A 14,521-nucleotide genomic window follows, 5' to 3' on the forward strand; every position below is an offset into this window, starting at 1 on the left:
AGACACAAAAACGAACGGGGAGATGAGGGGTTGCGCATCACAGAGATCAGGATGAGAACCGCTTGCTGCGAGCAGAACCCAGAAGGTTTTTAGGAACACCTCGATAAGGGAGGATGCACCCCCCCCAAAGCTGGCTCATTCGCCTGATCTACCTTAAAACAGTGCAACCTTTCGAGCCCCTGGCGAGCCACATTAACTAGGCCATAATGCTTCCCCCGCAGGCCTCGCAGAACCCAATAAAGTCGTTACTGCCAAAAGGGCGCGCTCAGCACAGCCGCGTTGGGCTATTAACGGGCTGCGCAACCATTTCATGTCTGGTAAGACAAATGAGGAACAGAGCGAGCACGCCCTTGGGCTTGACTGGAGCGTCGTTGGAAAGGGGAAAAAAAGCTTTTCGGAAAGGAAGGAAAAGGTGATGAGGTGTCTGGGAGAATCCTAAAGCAGTCGTCTTCCCTTGCAAGCCGGCACCTCGCCCTCGCTGGGGGGAACCACACGCCCCCAACGCTTCCCTCGGATGCCTGTTGCGGGCAGTAAGGCTGCGGCTCCATGCTCCGGGGGCGCACGCTCGCACCAAAGCCATCGCAGCAGGCGGTATCGGGCCCAAGACTCGCAGTGAGGTTTGTGGGCCTCCTCCTGGGCCTTTTCTCCCCCCGGTTTTATCAGTTAGCCTCCGAAAACTCATCATCTTCCCCCAGCCACAGTTGTGCTTGGTGCTTAATTGCTTCTCGTGATGAAACCAGGGGTGTGGAGACCGCAGCGGACTTGTTCCCTGTTAAAACTTCGCTTGGGGCTGGGCAGGGCTGAGAAGCACCGGGCAGCTGCTCCTGTAGGACACGGCTGAAGAAGCCCTGTCTGGCTGCTGCAAGCCTCTGGTGATCCAGAAAACCGACCTGGCTTCCTACGGTATTGCTGCCTTGCAGGAACAAAGAGAAATAAATCTTAAAGAACTGGAAAACAACCAACCAACCGAAAAGCTACATCAAAGAAATACACAAAGGGCTTTGGGGTTGCCCTCGAGTGCCCCTCACAACTCGTGGGCTTTCGGTCCCGCGCTCCTTGTCCGTAAGGAGGCTGGCAGGGGACAGAGCTTCCACACGGGAACGACCAAACTGCTTTTTTGGGTTCTCCGGTGCAGCTTCTCCACAGCTGGAAAGGACCGGTGAAAATTGTTGTTCAACGTAGCTTGTGTGGCTCCACGCTCGCCTCGTACAGGTACCAGCGCGTCAGGAAGTGCAAGAAAAAGCAGGGGAAAAGCTCCACTAAACACAAACAAAATGCAGGAATCCAGAACGGGCTTTGCCTGCAACTGCCCCCTTCCCCCAAATTATTGGAAATGAGATGAATTTAGAGCAAAGAACACCCTGCAGAGTACATCAGCAGCACAGGGCTTAGCTCTGTGGTGTCGCTGAGAAAAAGGAGGGGCCATTTCCATCCCACGGTGCGAGGAACTGCAGGACTGAGAGCATCACGGCTGCGGTAGTATTTGCACCATCTCCTTTGGAGCACGGCGTTAACGGGGGCTGTTCTGGTGAGGCCTCTTTTATGTTAGTCTCTTAACACAAACTTCGCTGAAATTGTTTTTTTTTTTTTCCTCTTTGGTTTTCATTTAGGAAAACTGAAAAAGGGTAAGAGCATTACTGCCAGCACTGACTTCTATTTTCACCCAAAGACACAAACCAGCTAGGTGAGACCACCAGTTTCTCCCCCTTTTCCTGTCTTTTTTTTTTTTTCCCTTCTACTGAATAAATATTTTAAGGTAATGCACATCAGCACCGAGACTGCAAGGAGCCACAGATGGGAGGGAGTTAGTCACACCGCTCACAGTTCCACTGCAAACCCGTATAGTCAAAGCTTTCGGTTTACAGTACTTGAAGCGCAGCAAGTCGTTTCGCAGCCCCAGACGCCACAAGACACTTACCAAGCAGCCCCGAGACCACCAGCAGTGTTCCAAAGCAAAGCAAAGCCCACGGGGAGCAATGTGACATCGCCCCGGAGGGGACTTTCCGGTGCAGCGAGAAAACTAAGGCGCTGCCCTAAGTGGTTCGGTACGTGAAATTATTAAAAATAGCAGCCATCGGTATTGGTGTGAAAACAACTGGAAGGCGGCAGGGGCTGGGAGGAGAAGGCTGGGAGGGGAGACACAGCCCCCGAGGCCGGCTGCTCTCCTCCGAAAGTACGGTCCGAGTTTGGCGGCGCTGCCAACGCAGCAACCAAAAAAAGGTCACTTTAAAAAAAAAGGTGGTTGTGCGCGGCTTTTCCTGACTCCCTCTTGAGCTGACTGAATCTCGAGCAAGCATTTTTTTCCTCTCCTGTTTTTTTTTTTCACCGACCTGAGTACAACTGTTTGGGCAGACACCCAGCTGTCCCGACCACGAGCGCTCGCCTCCAGGTCCCTACTTCGGTTCGGGGTGTAGTTTTTCTGGGCTGCCGCAAGCCACGGCACAGGAACGGCTCTGTTGCCTTAAACCTATCTTTCTCTTGCAGGGATCGGCGTGTGGGAGTGATGCCAGGCCCTGCGGGGACAGCGGGCTCCTGAGCACCCCTGGCCAGGGCACAGCGGCTGGAGCAGGGCACCGCGCGCGGCTGGGTAGGTGAGGGAGGCTGCCGGAAGGCAGCGGCGCTCCTGGAGCCTTCTGGGGCCGCCGCAGGGCTCAACAAAACGCCCGCCTCAGCCACTGCCTGAGGAAAACGCGCATTTTTAAACCAGCCCTGAGGTCGCCAAGCGTGAGGCCCAATTGACAGGGCCTTCAGCAGGGAGGCTCCTACTCGCCCCTACTCCTCCCACCCCAAATATTTTCAGCGTGGTAATAAAGAGCGTCTGCCTTAAGGAGAGAAACCATAGGGACGTCCCTGCTGATAGGGCACAAGAGTTAGCAACACGCTGCTGCCCCGACCCGCACGTGAAGCTGACCTCGTGCTGGCTCTCCAGCCAAGCCACTTCTCCGCTTGTATCGCGTCCGAGGCACCAGTGAAATTCGGTTTTGTGTAACAGGAAAAAAAAAAAAACAGGCACTTGATGAGATCTGGTTCGTGACATTTTCAGACAAACATGGTTTCTGCTTTCCGCACAGCCCTTTAAAAACACACACACTCAGTAAGGAGACGTTTATTCCATTATTTCTGTTTGCAAATTTTTTGGTACAAAGTTTATTTTCAGAAGTTCCCACGTGATCCTTCCTTCTACCAGCTTCTTGTAGGATTTTTCTCTCTCTGATTTATTTTCTTTATCTGTTGAAGCAAAAGCAGTAATTGCTACAGAAAGCAATAATGGCAATATTACAAATATTTTACAGCAGCATCCATTCATCTCTTTGCCTCAAAAAAATAACAAAAATAAATCCAAAGACGAGATCCATACTGCCACAAAGGCTTAGGTTTGTAATATCAAGAAGTATGCTGCGTTCCCATATATGAGTTGTACAAGTCCGGCACAACTTTCCAAGTTTGTGCAGAGCCTGATAAATAAGACACAGAAATATCAGTTACATTATACTGTTTCTAAGAACTTTTACTCTGTAAAATGTTTGGTCACTCCAAGCTATAAGCTTAATCACATATCAAAGAACACAGGCAATAAAGCCCATCTTACTAGAACATATAGTATTAGGCCAAACAAAATATAAGAGGACAAAATCTAGTGGTCACTGAAGCCTCTTCGAAAAAGGTCTAAAACAGAATGTTTCCATTATGTATCAGAATAAAAATGTACTGTATTAAAATTTGATTTTCTTTTTTTCCTTTTTTTTCTTTTTTTTTTTTTTTTTACAAGCTGTCTTTTAATCAGTCTTCTATTTACAGTGCAGAACTTCTGCCAACTGCAGTAGTTTTAACTTTGGCACAACACTAAGTTCCAAATCCTTTTGAGTATTCAAGTCCTGTGTGTGTCCAAATATTTTCTTGGTTTCACGAAAGTTTAGGCCCATTCACAGTTAACCAGTTTTCTTGAACTTTTTCAAGAATTGCTTCCCCTTCACCACGTTGGGCAGCTACAAAGGAAAGACACTGTAAGCTATTGCATCATTCGTAAGAAACTCCTCATTCTAAACGCGAATAGCATCGTTGCTTCCGTTAACAACAGCACATACACCAGACATCACACAGACTGCTACATACTGGAACACCTTCTAAAAACCTTGCTGGTCGTTAGTGAATCGTCTTCCTCATACTTCAAATACATTAACAACGCATTAACTTAGCTTCATTTCACATGTCAAACAGGACATTTAAATATATTGCAATATATTATAGAGAATTGCAAAGCTCCATCTTTTCTGTAAACGAGATCGACACCTGTTAACTCTCCTGTGCACATGAAGAGCAGTACCTAGTGCCACATTTTCTGTACAATATAAAGCCTTCCCAGGTAGGGCAACTCATTTTAGTGCATTTCTGTACAAACTGTAAGCATACATGCAGGTAACCAACTAAGCAGGATTGGGAACACTTCTGTAAGCTGGAACTGGAGGCAAGGGGAACATTGCAAAATCAGAGTGGAGCTCTCGTGGTTGATTGTTTCGTATCACAAGTGAAGACTTGGCAGCTTGAACCTTCTGTCACTCTAGCAGATTCTTTAGGGTAAGTTTCATGATAGGTATCTAGTATTGAATAAGCATAAGGAAACGCTTTGATCAATTGGGATACAAATATTACGTCTCAACACATTTTTAGGTATGCACAGTCCAATGTTCAGATAGTAACATTCTCTCTAAAATACTTTGGCAACCCGAAAACCGTATTTATGCCACAGTACGCCGACCCAGGATCAGTTACTTTATCCGCCACTGTAGTGCTATCTGCTCTAGAATAAAGAACAAAACCAAAAATTAAGACCTCACACTTCCCCACGCGTGCCAGGCAGGGAGTGGAGGCGAGTACCATCGCTACCCACAACGGAAGCCCAACAGGACACAGAGACCAGTGCTGCCACCCAGCCAGCACGCTCCGAGGTGAAGATTCACCTCCCCTAATTTCAGACATCTGCAACATCCCATCAGTGTCTGCCCGCGAGCCGCCTGTAACAGTCAGCGGGGTTTGGGGCGCAGTTCGTCTGACCGGCTGTAGGCGTTCGGGACGAGCTGACTCGCACTTGTCAAGCTGCTGTGGTGTCCTGCTCAACTGCAGGCATCCACGCACGGCCAGACGAATCCCCCCTTAACTCAGGAAAAGTGCTACGGGATCCTCAGCTACCACCCAACATTTTAAACGTTGTGGTGAGTCATTTTTTTTCTATGAGTATCCACTGAAAAAGTGCAGATGCTCTTCACTGTAGCAGGAAAAAAAAAAAAAGACAAAAGAAAAGCTCAGGCCATTAGACTTGAAAATACTGTCAGCAACCTGCCCGTGCTTCAAAACCTCCCTTTTCACAAGTGGGATAATGACACAGAAATTTCAGCTATCGAGTGTGTATAAATAGCTATTGAGAGGACTTTTCACTGTTGCATCTTTCATTTTCCAATCTTTTCCGACAGCATTTTAATACCTCACCAAACCTCCAGTCACTTGACCCGCTAAGTTTGTGTCACGCCGCTCGCCAAACGTATTTATCCCAGTACTTCAACAGCTCGATGGGGAATACAGGCGGAACCCAGCACTGCTCAGGGTAGGGAGCCGAGCCCTGCGCCTGCCTGTCCTATCCCCAGCTGACACGCTCATCCCAGGCGTTCTCAACAACTTCCAGCAGTTTTACTGCTCTCTCATCACTGATACTAATTCCTCATTATTACTGAACGCAGGCAAAAGTATTTTCCAATAAATAATAAATTAAATCAAAGAAAGTAACTACATTTCATTGCACTCTACTTTTGTGCCTTCGGGTAAGGGCGGGGATATTTCCTATTACAGAAGCTTAACGATTATCTTCTCTCCTTGGGAGATAGGAACATAGAGAGGAGGAGGTGGTGGAGGACACAATTTGGGGCTGCCATATTTACAGGAGCAAACACTGAGATCCAACCTGGATGCACAGCGCTCCATTAAGTGCAAAAGGAAAATGCTCCCCACCTTAAACTACAGCTTAGTTCTTCAGCAGCCAGGGGCTTGTTGTCTGAGTTTCTGCTGTGCTTTCACTTCTGAGGAAGATGGAGGAGGAGGAGAGTGTCTGCATCGTGGGGCTTTCTAGCTCACGGGACTGCATCAGGCTTTGAATCCCTTTGTATGGGCTCCAGAAATCCTCTCTCTGCTCTGAAGGAGAAGGGAGAGCATTCGCCTGCCTCAGAGTTCCTTGGTGAGCAGGAAGACAACAGGCTTTTACCCAAGGTCAGCAAGCCGTGCATTAGAAAAACTATTTCATGTCACACGTGGACATTGCATGAGTTTCCTTACTAATGATCAAAGTTACAGCTAGCAACCATATTGCACATAATGCTGTGAAAAAACAGTAAAAATGGTACTGGACAAGGTTCAAAAATGGAACGGCCCCGTTTACTGTAGTGTATTAGAGATAATCCACTCAATTCTAGTCACGGGGTACCAGGTATCTTTCTTTTGCTTTCAGATCAGAGCTGGGATCTGTGCATGCTAAACATGAGTGACTGCAATACTAGTTCTGTCAGAAGAGCAAGAGTAAAATTTGTCTTGCTCACCAAGTTTTAGGTAAGTGAATTCTGCAGGGCGAGGAAAATGCGGAGTCAAGATTCTGCATTTCCCTTCTCCCACTCCTTCCAAGCCAGCACTCTGTTAGTTCATTCAAACCCCAGGGGGGATGTCTCTGACTTTCTTTACAACTAACACCAATCCTAGGGCCATTAAGAGGCTGATACTGGGAATTCAGCACTGCTCAGACAGAACTGTGCTTTTTCATTGTACTCGGAAGAGTAAAACATGCTGTGAAGCAGCATGATCCAGGGACAGTGAGTGCCTCAGCAGCTGTGATACTGCTTGCGTGTTTTTAGCCCTTCTCCCTCTCGATTCTAGCAAAGGATTACCTTCAGCCTGGCTTTATCTGAGTTCCAGAGACAACATTAACCAGCATCGTAACAGCAGGTGCTCTTATCAGAAACAGCAGAAGAAAAAAAAGCTCAGCCTTAGCTCCAGAGGAACCGACGCTCAGGGCTGGATCCTGAAACAGTGCTCCCAGTGAAGACTGAGAACAAACCAGCAACCCAGAGGTAAGCCCTCAGCCAGATCTGGTGTTGAGGACAGCGTTGCTCAGATTCCTCATCAGCTGAGAACGAGAATGTGCCGTACCCCCTCCACAGCTTCTGTTTCTCTCAGGTGCCTGGGGCACCATGGTAAGGAGCACAGTGGCCTAAGATCAGACGAGACGAATCTGGGCTAAACCCCTGCTACCAGCACTTTGGGGTTGCCGCCAGCCATGACCAGGGTCTACAGACAAAGCAGAACATCCCGACGGCCTCCAGCACGCCAACAGCTCCTTCCAGTGCTCCTCCTATCAGCTCTGATGCAGGAGCCTCTGCTAAGCGTCTCCCACAGTGCAAATACACACGTGCTGTAAACACGAAATAAACTGGGCTCTTTTTTCCCAACAAAAATAGCAGATTGTGAGTGATACAAGTGCATACAACCGGTGTTTTCAGGACTGAACCTGCCCAGATTCTTCTCGTCCTTGGCACAACTGAAAGGTTTACAGCGTGCATCTAGCCTAAGGGAAATGTGGGTACCCTGCGCCTCTCGTTATCCGGCCCACAGCACGCGGTTTAATTTAAATCCTGTACTCTGCAAAGAGATGAGATGGGCTGTAAATGCTGTTATAACGATATTATGCAATACGTGGAACTATAATGTTTACAGCAGTTGAAAATCTGGTCCAGTATACGTCAGCCATCCTCTCTGATCATTTTACTCAAAGAAGACGTCCAATCCAACTATATTTAGTCTGATAAACAATGTATTTCCTCTTCCTGTGTTTCTCAGACCAGATGTGCTAAGGCCTAACATTGTAGCTGAGCGTTATTTAACAGAGCACTGCCAAAATGGAAAATTTCCCAGTTCAATCACACAATTAACTTGGATCTTCATTTTTTTCGCATCTTTTAAAGAAGGTTAGATTTAGTGATGAACTAAATGCTAACAAAAATGAAGATTCTTATACAGGTTGCTTGGGTGGGCGTTTGTTTGTTTGTTTGTTTCTTTGTTTTGTTTTTTTAATTAATTCTGGCTCACCCTTAAGGTTTAAGGCAACTCCAGAATTCGCTTGTTGGAGGCATATTCCCAAGGAGTTTAAGGATTTGCTTTAATACTTTCAGAAACTTAAAAATAGCATCTCTTTCTCTACTAGTTTTGTCCTTTCCCACCCATCAAGCACTGATTTTTGACCCTGTAGTCCCAGTGGAGCTTGAAGCTAACGCAAATCTTTCTTTGATTTGCTGCTGTCTCCAACAGCCTCACCCACACCATCACCTGCCAAACCATACCTCCCTGCCACCTGCAGCAGCCCCTGCTGGGAAGGCCAGATCCTGATCTCTCTGACACCACCTCACAGACATTTGTCAGACATTATTCCCTCTCTTGTTCCGACCTGGGTTTCACCCACGATCTGGCAAGAAGATCAGATGTGATATGAACTCCTCTGCTTCAGAAAATCATCACTGAAAAGACTTCTTGGTCTTCTGACAGCTATCACAGTAAGGAAGAAAGAATAACTCTAGATTAGGTTCTTGGAGACGTGGAAACATTAGGACACATTTTCTCTATGCTAATCTTTCCCTCACAGGTCAACAGATGCAAATGCCTACAGAGAAGATGTCGACAGATTTGGAAAGGAGATCGCTAGCGTGCTTTCTGTTAGTGCCCATGTAAAAGCAGACAATGCTGGCTACAGCAGCACCAGTTCCTTATCATCTTTAGACATCTAAATATAAAGTAACTTACCCCTAAAAAATGCAGACCGACAGCGGCACGAACACAAACTGCTCTTCCTTGCAGTACCACTACTCTAGAATGCCAGGTATCTGCCTAAACTTTTGTGAATTTGGCCCACCGTTTTTAATCTGCTTATCCAAACGCTACTATGACTTCACTGCCCCGAGACCACATGGCGTTTTTTCATTTCTTTTCCTTTCTTTTCTTTTAATATAAACACTCATCCAAGATGCAGATGCTCCCTAACCAATTCAACTACTTCTGGGGTTCAGGTAGATCGAACCACCCCTATAAATACGTGTGTTCACCCAGCAGCCCTAAGAGCAATCAGCGCAGTGGCAAGCTCAATCCATCAGGCTGAATTTTAGGTTAAACTTGCACATGAAACATTCAACCGGGCTATCGCTAAAGAACAATTAAACACCGGTGTGTTTACCATTCCTAACCACCTAAAAGCCATATAACTTCATTTTGTTTGAGAATTATAAAGCAGGTCATTGCCACAACTTACTTGAAAACCTTTCTTACTAGCACCTGAAGACGCTTTTCGCCTCTGTATCTGTGTATTCTTACAAAACCGTAAGCAATGCTGAAACAATGAAAACAGGCAGTTTCTGCCTCATGTTCACCTTAAAATACAGTGTAAGATTTCAAGAAATTAGTCTTTTTAGCTAGAAACATAAATACTTTTCTTACCATTTTCCAACAAAGTAAAGAATGCATAAGCTAAAAATGAATGTTGCTATCAACTGCATCAAGTCTGTCAGGCATTTAAATTAAATTGATGTAGGATACACTGATTAAATTTAACGAAAAGCATCTTCTAGCATTAAACTCATTCAGTTAGCTCATTAATTATCAGCAAGAAACATTTCAGCACAAGCTCTGTAAACCCAAAACACTTTGAAGATACGCAAAAGGTGCAATATCACCTCGTTTTCTTAAACCAAGCAATCCTCACCCCTAGGTTCATTGATTCCTTTGTCACACTTTTCCCCTTCTCTTTTGTTTTGAATTCTTTCCTTAAGAAATAAACCCAGGCCTTGAAACCTTTCAGGTGAAGTGATGTTTGCAAAAACACATCCTAGGTTTTTGTATTTTCCTCCTTCGTGAGCAGGCAATGTTCTCCTACAACAACAAAAAAAATGCGTCTGTGGTGGTTTGTGTTTTTTTGGAATTAAACAACATAAGGCAATTAAATACTGAGAAGCAGTCATGTGAATGATGAACCTTCCCATCGGTAATGCGGAAGAGGAGGAGCTGAACCGGAGCTGATTTATAACCCCATGTCCTAGGCTAGGCCTGCGGATGTCCATCTCTGGTAGCAAGGAAGCAAATGCTCGTCGCCTGCACGGGTAGCATCTTGCCCATGTTCTCTCGGGTGCAAGTAAGACGCTTTGCAGGTGCTTGCTAAAACTGAAGGCCAGGAAAAATTGTGTGGCTCTTCACCATAAGATCAAACCTAATTCACAGGTTTTTGGCTCCCAGATCCCAAACTGTGCGTCAATCTGATTTGGAGAGTTTACGCTTAACATGTCGGGGAGGTTCCCAAGTATCGCTATCGTCTGTTTCTTCCTCGTCTTCCTGATCTTCCAGCATTTCATCTTCTTCCTCGTTCTCCTCAAAGAGCTCTATTCCAAGTTCTAATCTTCTTTGCCTTTCTGCAAACCACTCTCTGACCTGCTCATACCCCATGTGAGATTTGGCTACAAGTTCATCGAGGTCTTGCTCATTAAGGAATTTGTGCTTCATGTAGTAGTCCTTCAGGATTGCTGTTCCAGTTTTGAATTTTATGACAGACACACCTCTGTCCCAGCAATTTAACCTCTTGCTTCCCCGAGGCCTCCCTCGAGGCCTCCCTCTCCCCCTCCCTTTTGGTCTTCCTCTCCCTCTCTTCCTCGCAAAGCCTTGCCCGTTCAAGCTGTTCGCGTTGGCGCTCTGGTAATAGTAATACCACTTCAGTCCGCCGTTTTTCCAGGCGTAGCGAGTATCTCCGAACCAGCTCACAATTTCTGACCTTGGGAGCCCCGTTTCTTCTGCCAGCTTGTTGTATTCTTGCGGGGATGGCCACTGAGTACGAACAAAGGAACTTTTAAGCATGTGCAACTGCTCTGGGGATTTTTTGCCTATTTTGCTGGAAGCGGAGCCCCCCGATTTTGGTCCTGCTGCTCCATCTCCCACGGATGTTTCTCCAGCCTCCTCTTTTGAGCTGCTGGCATTGCTCTCATTCACATCGGTTCCCTCTTCCTTTAAGACGTTCGACTTCCTTCTTTCTGTAAACCAGGCATCAATCTCTCTCCTGGTAAGTTTGGTTTGGGCTCTTAACCTGTTCATCTCTTCGTCTGTAAGGATAGGGTTATTAAGAAAACTTGCCTGGAGGACTTGCAGCTGTTCAGCCGTCTTCTCTTTGAACTTCTGCGGGGTGAAATCAGGAAATGCACCCCACGATGACTTGCTCTGCGGAGCGGCTCCTGTCGGGGACTCGTTCATTTCATCACTTGAATCAATAACAATGGTGGCACACGAATCACTGTTGAGATGAATCCCGTGATTATTCTTCGAGTTCCTCTGATTGTAGCGCGTGTCGCTGAACCACTTCTTGATCTCTCCTTTAGTCAGGCCTGTTATTTTCATAAGCCTGCTAATTTCCGAATCTTGAGGAAACTGATTCTTCAGGTAGCTGACTTTTAATTCTGCCAGCTGTTCCTTTGTTTTTTTTGCTCGCATGCCAAAGGAATCAGGATTCATTAGCGCGGTTTCGTTTTTGATAGGCTGAGGGGCAGGAACAGCAGCTACTTGTTTGGTTTCTGCCATGGGCTGAGCAGTGTGAATCTGACTCTTCTGCAGCTGGGTTTGGTTTGGGACTCCCGCTACAGTCAAGGCTATCGGGGCTGTCACTGGTAAGGTATTTGCACCTGCGACTTGAGTGAGAACAAGCCCTGGCTGACCAACTATCTGGCACGTCTGTAAAATCGAAGGTAACCCATTGCTAGCGGCAGAAATGTGCGCTGGGATGACGGTAATCGTCTGCGGCACAGTGTGCACCGTGCCATTAAATTGCTTCCTCCTCGCTTCCTCCACTTCCTCCGGCGTCCAGCTCACACCGTGCTTCAGACGTTGGGCAGAAAACCAGATTTTAATCTGTTCCTCTGTGTACTTCGCTTGAGTGGAAAGAACAGTAATTTCTGACATGGTTGGGTACGGGAATTTGTTGTAAGTGTTGAGCAAAAGAGGATTGTTGTCCAGAGCAGTGTTATAGGCTGGAATGCTATTTACGGGTATCAGGACTTTGGGGATCAGGTTTGAGTTCTGTGGAGCTGTAACAGCTGTTATAACCTGTGCCACCCCGGGCTGAAGCACCGGTGCTGGAGTCACCACCGTGCTCGGTACGTCTGCTGCGCTGCAAACAACCGAGTGGCTCGCTTTTGACTCAGAAACCGACGGTGGTGGGTTTTCTACTACTTCTTCCGAGTTTGGCTCATTTTCCGTTCCCTTTTCTTCGCCAGGAATGTCATCGACTACGTTGTGGAAAACAGCAATGCGTTTAGTTTCGGTTTTGTTTTTCATCATTTTCATAATAGGAGTTTTGCTAATGGAGATCCCCGACGAGGGGGCCTCAGCAGGGTCAGCCTGCTCCGCATTTTCTTCTCTAACAAAACTCCCATCAAAAGTGAGATCGTTTACAGTCTGCTCAAAGATTGTCTGATTATTACGTTTCACCATGGTCAATTTAAAATTCTCCTCGCCGGGGTGGTACTTCAAATTGTGTTCTGAGAGAGCGTCGTATCTTTTGGTAAGAAAATTGCATTCCACACAAACATAGGATGAATTTAGTACGACGTTGGGATGTTCCGAATCCACGTGGAAAGTAAACATATTGAGATCTGGAGTCTGAAAAGTACAGTATTTACACTCATAGCCACCTTCTACTTTATTTGTGTTTTTCTGATTGTCTGAATCCACACACTCGTGAACATCCTCCTCGCTTGTGACGCTCTCTGCTGTAGGGTTATTCTCTGCTGGCGCAGCTGCGGGTGGTCCTTCCTCCACGTCTGACACCGTTCCTAGATCCGGATCCTGCTCGTTGGCTAAGACCATGCACGGCGTTGTTGATTTCCGTTTACTTGCCATGCCTCTTCTGTGGATGTGATACTGACTGGTCAGCTACAGGCTTAGCTTCAAGCTCTTCTTGATTGGTAATAATGGCTTTTGGTACTTCAAGTCAGTTCTTGTAACGTCTCAACATTTATCCCATTAGCAGCTTTTCTTTTGTAGTGCAATCAGATTAAAAAAAGACAGTTGAGGATGAAATGTTGAGACACTGTTTTAAAGTCCACATCCACCACCTGTAGCAAAGAAGAGAGTGTAATTAGTTCAATTTAAAGACTACTTTCTGTTCTGCTACATAGCATGGTTTAAGGTAATGCAGCCCTTTGGGGTTCCATCCACCACTGGTCACCCCTGAAACCAGCAGACCCGTTCCAAGAAGAGATCCTCACAGCTGAGGCAAGAAAGACAAATTCCAGCTCAGCTATTACAGGCTGGAATTTGTTTTCGTTCACATCAATGCAGTGAGAGGTGCAAGACAGAGAATAGTACAGAAAAGGCAACCTTCTGTTTCCCCTCTGTTTCCTTGCTCTTGGGCTGCTTTGTGTAGGCTACAACTCCTCTCAGCCGCTCTGTGAGCTCAAGTCCTCCCCATCACAAACTCACCCCCAGCACGACATCTCTGCTGCTGACTCCATCCTATGTCTTTTATGCCAGACATTGTGAAGGACCCTAAAAAAGGCACGTTTAGCCTATTTTTCTGTTTCATTACACATGTAGGTACAAGCATGCACAGGGCCTTTCTCCCCAGTCTGAAATCAGGCAAAAAATGCCTTTTTAAGGCGCTCTGACAGACAAAAGATGACTATCCTTTCTTCCTAGCTCCCCAAATGTCATTCTTCCAGTGAAGGCCAATCCCAGACCAATAAAAGCTGATTGTTAACAAATGGCAATTAACTAAAATCTGTTTTCATGGCTCTATGCATTAACGGGGACATGATTGATTGCGTGAACTCTGCCATAGGGGAAAAAAAAAAGCATTAAAAAGTGATATAGCAAGCAGAAGCCAAACAAAATTATGTATTTTCTATTCAGAATTCCTTGTTCACTTCTAAGAAAAACTAAAGAAGTACCAATCCAATTTGAGGGCTACATAAATTCAGAGAATAAATATGTTCTTAAATAGCACAGACTGGAGTGAGTTTTATCCCACTGAGACCACAACTAGGCTGTTGGAAATGATGCACAAACTTCTGCAGCGGGTTATCCTCTTGGTAATAGTTTTCTTCTTGAAATAAAAGCAGACGCTGATTTCTCGTGCAAGAAATCCCATAGATACACGAGTCTGTAGACAGGGGAACATTATCTACTGCCTGAAGTGGTGGCATGCTCACGTGCAAGAGGGACATTCAAGCAGCTGCTTCAGAAGGTTTATAAGGCATGTAACAGGTTAAAAACAGAAGGCCAGCTTTGTTCTTAACAAAATCTTAAAAGAATCTTAAAAGAAGAGCAGTGTAAAAGGAAGAAGCGCAGTTTAAAGAAAAGAGAAGGAGAAAATAAATACTGTTTCCCACAGTACAGTAACACAGTCCTTTATTTTTGATTATGGGGAGAGCAGAGGCTGTGGCTAGGAAGGAAGGCAAATAATTCCGAA

General features: G+C 46.0%; 1 protein-coding gene and 1 long non-coding RNA gene across 8 annotated transcripts in view; one reads left to right on the forward strand and one right to left on the reverse strand.

Moving 5' to 3' along the window:
* On the forward strand, nucleotides 1-5,298 carry LOC308188941. Its single transcript, XR_013945889.1, has 2 exons — nucleotides 1-2,045; nucleotides 2,485-5,298. It is a non-coding gene; the product is annotated as an uncharacterized lncRNA (long non-coding RNA).
* ZHX1 (zinc fingers and homeoboxes 1) overlaps nucleotides 3,092-14,521 on the reverse strand; it is a 27,310-nt gene continuing 15,880 nt past the window's right edge. For 2 of the 7 annotated variants that reach the window (XM_080578477.1, XM_080578478.1), the window contains exon 3: nucleotides 3,092-13,166. In XM_080578477.1, the coding sequence (XP_080434603.1) occupies nucleotides 10,324-12,951 (2,628 nt within the window). In that variant the 5' untranslated portion in view covers nucleotides 12,952-13,166 and the 3' untranslated portion in view covers nucleotides 3,092-10,323. The remainder of the gene's footprint in view (nucleotides 13,167-14,521) is intronic. The other 5 variants (XR_013945882.1, XR_013945883.1, XR_013945884.1 and 2 more) reach the window with 5 other exon arrangements.

The sequence above is a fragment of the Anser brachyrhynchus genome (genome assembly GCF_964034855.1).
Source record: "Anser brachyrhynchus genome assembly, chromosome: 2".
NCBI classification, from domain to species: Eukaryota; Metazoa; Chordata; class Aves; order Anseriformes; family Anatidae; genus Anser; species Anser brachyrhynchus.